At 41.9% G+C, this 10,000-nt stretch overlaps 1 protein-coding gene across 1 annotated transcript in view; it reads right to left on the reverse strand.

Annotated features, from left to right (window-relative positions):
• LOC137643233 (DE-cadherin-like) overlaps positions 1-10,000 on the reverse strand; it is a 218,012-nt gene that overhangs the window by 27,371 nt on the left and 180,641 nt on the right. Inside the window, exon 28 of the mRNA XM_068376075.1 lies at positions 8,397-8,496. Coding sequence (XP_068232176.1) covers positions 8,397-8,496 — 100 coding nt within the window. The remainder of the gene's footprint in view (positions 1-8,396; positions 8,497-10,000) is intronic.

Genomic DNA, 10,000 nt, shown 5'->3' on the forward strand with positions numbered 1-10,000 from the left:
AAAATATCCATATTTTAATCTTAATGCTCAGTACATTTCTAATAAACGTACATATCAGATCAACATTTATAAAATTTATAAAATGTGGATGATATGCATTAAAGCATAAAGAAAGAAGTCAACAGAAAATATTGTTTCGTCTACTAGGAAACAGATTTGCCACTTCAATTGAATTATTAATAATAATGATACAGTCTGTATACTGTTTGTTTACACTAGCGTAAGAAACGCTTGGCACAAGTGTCCGTATTATGCTATAGTTCACCGACGTCAATGGAACAGTTCGTAAGGACACTTTCGTGGCCTATCGCTCAGTGTGTAGTAACATACAGTGACTACACATGCACCCTCTTAATTAATCGTCCCAAATTAATTACACTGTTCCTCGCATATTTAAAACAGAAGGTTAAAGAATTCTACCTACTGCTACCACAGACCTCTTAAGTTGCTCCACTTGCTTCACATAGTGCATAAAGAACACCTTGGATGACTACCAGTCGGTGTATGAACAAGGATGTTCAAAGTCCATATATTTAAAGAAATTTTATGGAAGAGGCAACTTTCCTCGGATCATGACTAACGGGTGTACTGTCTGGATCCGTTCTGAGAATAACACGGGTGATTTTCGCCCTTAGTTATAGATAACTTTGAACCCAGGGTTTCTCTTCTGAACAGCTGTCCTCCCATAAAGTCTGAAGTTCTATGAAGATAGACCTTTAGGCACTTCACTGGACATAGAGATGCATCTTCCTTCAGAGGGCAGATTCTCTAGGGACCCCACTTGTTGGTGGGTAGCTTGTTCCTGGTAAGAAACGTTGGGTCTGGAAATAGATTCAGTTCTCCCTCCAAGAACTGGACGTGGCCTTTCTCTCTAGAGAGAACCACTATTTCACTAACTCTGGCCCCCAAAGCGAGTACAAGCAGAAATATGACTTTAAATTCAAAACCTTCTAAGAGCATTCCTCATTGTTCATTATTTATACACAATGAAGAATCATATCTAATGACCATGCAAAGGGTCTTTGGAGGCGCTGAAGGGCTAAGCCTAGCATGGGCGTTTGTAGTTCATTAAGAACGTCGTTAGAAAGGTCGACCTGTAAGGCATATGGTATCTGACTTGTAGAGGCAGGCTTGAACAATAGAATTGTGTTGGCTGCTAAATCTTGCTCATGAAGGTGAATGAAGAATGATAAATAGGAATCTGTCGAGATTTCTTTTGGTTTCTTCGCCTTGACAAAGGATATATTTTTCTTCCATGAAACCTCATAATGTCTTCTGGTTTGCTCCAAAAGTCTTAACTGACTTTTAAAACCGAATCTTTTTCTCATCGCTAAGGAGAGAAAATCATGAGATGTAGGTTCCGTGTTTTCTGTGATGAAGCGAAGACAGTCGACTTCTGTACTTGCTGAGACAGGGATGGATCCAGTAGCGGTACGAATTTTAGTCGTAGTTCCAATGCCAGAGGGAACCACACACTATTTGGCCACTTGTGGGCCACTATTGCTGCTTTCCCTTTGAAGGATCTCAGCTTATCGAGGACCTTCAAAAGGAGGTTGTGCGGAGGGAACAGATAAATACTGGACCATCTGTTCCAGTCCAGGGACATAGCGTCCACTGCCTCCGCTAGCAGATCCTCAAATGGGGACACGTAACGATCTATTTTCTTGTTGTCTTTCGTCGCAAAGAGGTCTATCTGCGGCTCTGGGACTTGACTCGAGATGAAGGAGAACGATCCAGCATCAAGGGACCATTCTGACTCTATGGGTGTAAACCTGGATAGAGCGTCCGCTGTCACATTGCGGAACCCTTGAATATGAACTGCTGACAGGTGCCATTTCTTCCTTTCCACCAAATGGAATATGGCCAACATTACTTGGTTGATTTGAGGTGACCTCGACCCTTGTCGATTCAGGCATCTCACTATCACCTCGCTGTCTAGAACCAGTCTTATGTGGGTCGATTGGCGATGAGATACTTTCTTTAGTGTCAGAAGTACTGCCATGGCTTCTAGAAAGTTGATGTGAAATGACTTGAAAAGATAGTTACTGACGGGGGAGGCGGTTGAAGAAGTGTTGATTTCTTCAATTGCTTGGCATTGGACCACGGCTTGAGAAGCGTTCTCAGTCGAGTCGGTATTGGTCTTATTAGATCTCTTCGCGCGTTTGATGCGTATTTTCTCCAGACTCCTGTTGCATCCTTTAGCTGTGCTCTTAGCACTGGATCTGTTATCGAAGCAAACTGTAGAGAGCCCAGCACTCTCTCCTGTTCGCGTCTTGATATCCATTTGGATTTCAATAGTCTCTTGACAGATCCTGCTATTTCTTTCCTCTTCTTACCAGGAATGAAAAGTCGATGTGACTCCAAATTCCAGTGGATGCCCAACCACTGAAATTTTTGAGCTGGAGAAAGTCGAGACTTTTTTATGTTGATCTTGAATCCCAGATGTTCCAGGAACTGGATCACTATCTTAGAAGCTTGCATGCATTCTGTCCTGGATGCTGCCCAAACCAGCCAGTCGTCCAAGTAGGCTACTACTTGGACCCCCTTTAGGCCTAATTGATGGACGGCTGCGTTCGCGAGCTTTGTAAAAATCCTTGGGGCTATGTTTAGCCCGAAAGGCATGGCTCTGAAGGCGTAAAGTTTTCTATGTAACTTGAAGCCTAGGTAGGAGGAGAGGTGACGATTAATTGGAACGTGCCGATAAGCGTCAGACAAGTCTATAGAGACAGTATATGCCCTTCTGGGCAGCAGGGTCCTTATGTGTTGAAGCGTGAGAATTCTGAACTTGTAGTTCACTATGAACTTGTTGAGTGGCGACAAGTCTAGAATGACTCTAAGTTTTTCTGAGTCCTTCTTAGGAACACAAAACAGCCTTCCTGGGAATTTTATGGACTTAACTTTCCGGATTACTCTTTTGTCTAAGAGCTCTCGGACATATTCTTCCAGAACGGGGGTTGAGTGTTGGAAGAATTAAGGAAATTGAGGTGGAGGACTGATCCAGCTCCAACCTAGTCCATTCTTTATTAGGCTGTGGGCCCAGGGATTGAAGGTCCAGCGATCCCTAAATAGCTGTAGTCTCCCTTCTACTGGAAGTATCTCACTTCTGCTGTTGTGGACCTGAGGCCTTGCCTCCTTGACCGCGTCCTCCCCTGGATCCCCTTCCTCTTGAAGGGCGTCTAGAAGAACCTCTGGCTGTTTCTCTAGTTTTCAAACAAAAGGAAGAAGTCTGCCTTTCGAAGACTGGGTTAAAAACTGGCGACTGTGTCGCCACTTGTTGAGGTACCAGCTGGTACGTGGTTGGAGGTTGTGCCACTATCTGAGGCACCGCGGTCACAGGAAGTTGTTGTTGTTGTTGCTGTCGGTAGGGTTTAGCCGGCCGAGAGGATGGCCTAGGCCTTTTTGTCTTCTTCTTGGGTTGGGGACCCTCATCCGGAGATGACTTTCTCTTAAGATCTAAGCCCCACTTTTTGAGAAGGTTCCTATTCTCTGTGGCGGCCTTGTCTACTACCTCTTTAACCACTTCGTTGGGAAAGAGGTCTTTACCCCAGATACGAGAGGAGATCAGTTTCCTCGGTTCGTGCCTCACCGCAGCCGAGGCGAACATGAACTCTCTACAGGCTCTCCTAGCTTTAATAAAGCTATAGAGATCCTTCGTAACTGTGGCCAGATGGGTTTTGGCCACTACCATGAACATTTCCTGGTTCTTGGGGTCACTTGCCATCGTTTCTAATGTCGTTTTCAATGACATCGATGCCGCAAGTCTTTCCTTCGTCTCTTGCTCTCTACCCAAGAGAACCTCCGACAGTTTTGGAAGTTCCTCACCAAACTGACGTTCAGCGATATCAGCTTCCAGCTTCTCGACTGAGAAGGTAAGGTGTACGTCCTTCCAGTTTTCTTGGTCCAAGGGCAAGGTCAGAGATAACGGCTTGCACTCCTCCAAGGAGGGGCATGGTTTCCCTGCCTCCACCGCCTTTAAGGCTGCCATATATCCCTTTTCCACGAAGAGAAAGGCTCTGGTAGGAGAGGCCACAAAGGAGGGAATCTTCTTGCTCAAGGCTGGCACCTTTGAGTTAGTGAAGCCCCTGTCTTTCATCGAGCTCGCTAGTAACGCCTGAGCTTTACTATGGTAAAAAACTATGACCTCCTTTGGCTCCGTCTCCTCCTTTGAGGCTGGCTCCTTCCTAAGACAGACATAGCAGTCCGGATAAGAATCTTTGTTGGGCCAAAATTCCACCTCTTCCAGGGGAATTGCTCCCAACTTTTCTGAAATCACGATCTTCCCGGTTGTCATTGGCATGTGTTTGGCATACCTCTAAGGATTGGTGTCCAAGCACAAAGGAAGATCCTTCACGCTGAGCCGCTTCTGGGGACCACGTGATGCTGCAAGTCTGCGCATCTCCAGTTTCATTGCAGCTTCCTTCTCATCATTCTTCCTTTGAATTTGTTGGATCATCTCAATAATGGAAGAAAGAGTCCTTCTCAGTTCATCTGTGATAGCAGACGATGTAGAGGGAACAGGTTCTGGGTCCGGAACCGAAGTAACCGACACCTCGTCGATTTCTTCCTCTTCTACTTGGGGAGCCTGGGACAGCTCCTCTTCCTGACCTTCTCCTAGAAGGTCCTTCTCAGTAGAATCCGACACCTCCGACATCTTATCGTCCAATTGGATGTCTTGAATGGCAGCCGAGACTCCAGAATCTACCGGATTCTGGGCAGTTGGTATCTCCACCTGAGGCTGAGGGATGATTGCATCAGCCGATGCTTTAGGGAAAAGGTAGGCCCTCATCTTCTCATTTGGAAGGTAGGGGCCTGAGGTGTTTTCCTGAAAACCCCTCACCCAGGTTCGTAGCTTTTCCCTGACAGCATCCCTTGACATCGTCGACTTAGGGTCGTCAAAAGCCTCGGTAATCAGGTTAGAGCATACAGTACAAACCTGAGGGTCCCAATACCGGAGATCACCTCTGGAGGCTGCGCATGCTGCGTGCCTCCAGCAAAGCTGATGTCCAAAGAAGTTCTTACTGCGGACATTACAGAACACACTCCCGCACTTCGGATGGTCCTCCTGTAAAGAGAAGAAAAATCCATGAGTATCAAGTGAAGGCTCTTCACCTATATTAAAACATGTAGCTTATATAGAAAAGCTATAAAAGAAAGAAGGTGAGACACATACTTGTATTTCCTGTCCAATCAATTGCTGTAACCTCCAAGATATTAAAACTAAGGTTAATTCTATTCTAGAATACCTTATGTAATTTCCTAAACGGAAATTTAAGGTGTAGTTCACACCTTGAAATAAAGTTTTAATATACGGGATAAAATGAATACAGAAAGAACTCACTTTCTATATATTGTACGGTCTCAACAAAGGGCTGTACAAGATAACATTAAGTATGTTGAAGAACTTTAGTGTTATCACAAACTCTGTACTGCAGTTTTACTAATGCAGTGTGTACTACACTACAAATATAGTAACTACTGTACATCGCATGCTGTTGTGCCGGCCAGCACGCGCCGGTACGTGCCGGAGTGCGCCGCAACGTGCCGGCTGGCATTACACCTGTATAGTTCAAAGATATACTACCTTTAACTAATAGGCAGCAGGCCACTGGTTCGCAAATGTGTGCCGGCTGGCAATCATTGCCGGCCGACAGCTGTATTTCCACTGTCGGCAGGCAAAGGTAGCAATACACATGCCCGCCGGCAGTGGCTTAGAACCAGAGAACCTCCCCCTGTCCGGCTGTCGGCTGTTAAGCCGGCAGCCGGGCTAGGGGTACAACACAATAGTCAGAGAAACAGTATGGATGTAAGGTTATAAGGCGGCATTGCCATACGACCTTTCATCCAGAAAGAGTGAACTTATGGAAGGGGAGAATGTAGCATTCAGGCTTCCAAGGAATCCATAGCCTGCCGGACTCTACCGGCGGACATGGAAGGGAGACCACGGGAGGTCTGGGGTTCACTCTGCAAAGAACAAGGGGCCTCTGCCGGCCGACACGTAAATGCCAGCCGGCAGAGAGCTGAGCCGGTCTTCCATCCTAACCTACACTAGGTACGGAAGTAGGACTGCGGCCAAAAGAAAGAAGAGAGGGGGGGGGAGGGATGAGGGTCCTATAAACTTCGTTCTAGCAAGAGACACACTCAGCAGTTAGGGAAGATCATCCTAACCTAGAGTTGTCTATTAGGGAGGAAGACTGGCAATACTTGCTATCCTCCTCCCAACCAGAACAAAGTTAGGTGAAGTTATTTTGCCGGGCAACAGAGAAAACTCATTCTCCAGCCCGAGAAAAACAACAAAGGACAGTCTGCTAGACCACCAGAGGAAGGAATCATCTCGTACAGAATCCTTCAGACGTGGACTAGGGAAGCAAAGCTTCCTGTATCCGCCCCTAACCTAGCAAAGGAGACTCATTCTCTATGCTAGGAAGAAGCAGACCACAGACTAGAAACTCTGATGTTCTCCCCTAACCCAAAAACCAGTCACTCTGGTTATCAGGTCAGGACAGACATATCCTAGTATAGTTATACCTGAATTATTATACAGATAGAACCGCTGGGATTAAGCCTAAGGCTTACTCAGATTTAGAGAGGGATTGAACTTAGCCTACGGAGGAGAAAAGAACAATCGGGGATGTGCGAAAGTATACTACTGTACCTAGAATACTAGCCTAGGTGCGATGAGAATCGATTACCTAACTCACCGAAACTCTCTCGTATACAATCTTGGAAAGAACATTCAACAATATCTTACATGTATAAAATATTTGCCTATAGCTTCAATAACATAACACTCGGAAAAACTTATATCATGCATGAAAGTACTAAGGCCAGACGCCTAGGCTACTAAGCCTCGCGAAGGGCAAGATCGGTTACCTAAATAACCGAACTAAAAACTAACGGCATCATATAAGCATTCCTAGAGGAGCTAAATAGCTAGATTATTAAAGCATAACAAACCGAGAACGTCGCTCTAGCTAACTAAATGACCCATATATAGCGAGCGATAGCATCCAGGATGCCTCCGGTAGGCAACAGCTCTTGTTTACGTTAATATCACTTTTGATTTAATTCAAAACGACAAGAGCTTACATTTATACACAGTAAAGACAATACTCAACTTTCCAGAGGCAGAAGAGGCCGGAGAAGTCATCAAAATGTTGAATTAAATCCAAAATAACGAGAGAACACAAGGGAAAACACCGAGTAGTAGAGCTACGCGAAAAGGAATAAAGAGGGCGCTACCGCCTTCATCAGATACACACTGGAAATGGAATATTAGAGATGCCTTATGAGCGGCTCTCTTTTCATTCTTGTTTTAGATTCTTGTCACTGTAACCCCTCGAAGCGTTAATACTGTTCGGGGTGAAGATAGCTATGTGATGTGTCAAGAATACGTCCTCTGATATTATGGGATATCCCTGTGAGATTATTTAGGGATATTCGCTCCAGGAGTTAGAATTCTGGATACCTTAAGGTAAAATTCTCTGGGAATATCACTGTAGTCAAATATACCCTAGGAAGCTACCTTTCAGGAACTTCCATCAGGACGACATGGCCTGAGCCCGAATATATATATATATATATATATATATATATATATATATATATATATATATATATATATATATATACATATATATATATATATATATATATATATATATATATATATATATATATATATATATATATATATATATGTATATATATATATATTTCACGGCAAAACTAATGACCTACAATGTGGCCCTGGTCTGGCACTATGGGCAATGATTCGACAACAAATAAATCTATCTGTCATTGGATATTTCTCCAGTAAGTTTTATTATTAATATATAAGAGGATCTTTCAATGCTCTTCTTGTTCTAACTATTTCTTAACTATCGTAATCTTGAAGGATTGTGGTCCCCACTTACCGAAGGATGCCTGTCCTTGGTATGTTCGAAACGGAACGATTGGTTTTGGAGAGAGGGGTTGCAAATAATAAAATTTGCCTAAAATATGCTTACATACACATTCATTCTGCTTAGGGATAAACTTTGACCTCAGTCCCAAAACACATTTAAAATTTTCTTCAACTTCATGTTGAATAGGGACACGTGGAAATCCAAGTCAGTGCTCATTGGACGTAAGATGAGTAAATTCGTAAATAAAGCATTATCTTAATGTTCTTTTTTACATGCAAACATATATATTGTTGGAAAATACATGGTTTGAAGGTGAAGGGCACAATACAAATAACTACAAAGAATAGAGGTAATTCTATAAAACACTGTTGCGCCTTGCCGGATCAAAAAAAAAAAAAAAAAAAAAAAAAAAAACATAAACCATACAACACTAACAGAAATCCCGACAAGAAGAAAAACACAATATAAATGTCTGCCTTATTCTGACATTACCTGACGCAAGAGACGAGAGAGACGCGGCAACTGACATCTCATCTCCGGAAATATTATAGTGACGGACGTCATCAACATTGTCTTGATGGTGCTGATCCACCTGAGGAAGAAAGAGAGATTTGTTGGTGAACGGAAAGTACAGATAAATATAGAGCCTGAAAAGAATTTTATTTTTATTTTTTTATTCCAGCGATAGATCTTATGGGATCATATAATGATATACTACCATTATACACATGAAAATGTCCACTGTCAACTCATACCATATGTCTATGTAAATATACTATGTCAAGATAATCTATACTTACATACATGCATACATACATATATATATATCCTGTATATGTTTCATACAGGAATTCTCACATTTACGTAGTTTCTTTAGATTCACCTGCGTGAGTCTTTGTATAAGGAAACTTTAATTATTAACCCAAATTCATTTTATCACTTTAGCATTGTTTGAACGATACTATGTCTTTATCAAGTATTGGACTTCAACATCTCTCTACGGACATCCTCAGATCTAGGTAGGGGTTCCATATTTGATCTGAATACTTGATCTAATAATATATTTATGGTTTCCTCGACGGGAAATTGTGAAGAGGCTCTCCACATCCAGTGAGGAAATATATTCTTCAGGTAATTTCTTTTGTAATAAATTAATGAACTTCCTTTTTTCTTTTTCATTTCATTTTATCCTCTGAAATATCTTTGCTAGATTAATTAATCGTAGTTTTGGTAAAACTCTTAGTAAGAAGAGGTTCTTTTTGCACTTGTTGGAGAATTGGTTGTTAATTCTGATTATCAATAAACTTCCATAACGTCTAAATAGGTGTGCTGAAGGCAATCATCTGTAGAATTCCATTTCTTTTCCTCTCCAAAAATTCCTGATTATACTCCCATTAAGACTTCCAGATTCTTTCTTGTATAATATATCAACATATTTTTCTGACTATATCATCCCTCTCTATCTAGAAATCTTGACTTAGTCCATTTATCTTAACTTCCTTCTCGCTCTCAAAAAAAGTGTGTTCAGCAATCCTTTCTTTTATTGAGATCTTCGCTTCTTTAAAACTCTTTTAAACATGGGACACCTTGCCTCCCATTTTTAGTTATTCACCACCACAATCCAACCCCAACATTCAATTCCGAATACCTATGCAAGTATAACCACTTTGAAAGTTCCACCATCTGATCCTATATTCATCGTTCAATATTCCTGGTTTCTATTGATCTGACAACTTTACTTATCATCTTTCACTTTTAGACATTTCCTTTTAAAATCATCCGGTTATTTCTTAAGATTTTAAATTATTTGTCCCTATCACATATAAACAGCATTTAACCTATACTCAAAATGAATTCTATCTTGCTAATTCATACCATCCTTCTTAGCTCTTTCCTTTACATTTCTCAAAACTCCAATAACACAAATAGAGTACTAAGCAATCACAGAGACACTCAACCCTGAGACCGAATTAATGCGAAGTCTCCGAATAAAATACATTTGCCTATAGTTGGCTTAAGTCATTTATAAATTTAGAACTTTTAAGAAACTGTTTGCAACATGTATAGTAAACACCTTTCTCTTAGCGAATCTAGTA

This window comes from Palaemon carinicauda, chromosome 6 (assembly GCF_036898095.1).
Source record: "Palaemon carinicauda isolate YSFRI2023 chromosome 6, ASM3689809v2, whole genome shotgun sequence".
In the NCBI taxonomy this organism is placed as follows: domain Eukaryota; kingdom Metazoa; phylum Arthropoda; class Malacostraca; order Decapoda; family Palaemonidae; genus Palaemon; species Palaemon carinicauda.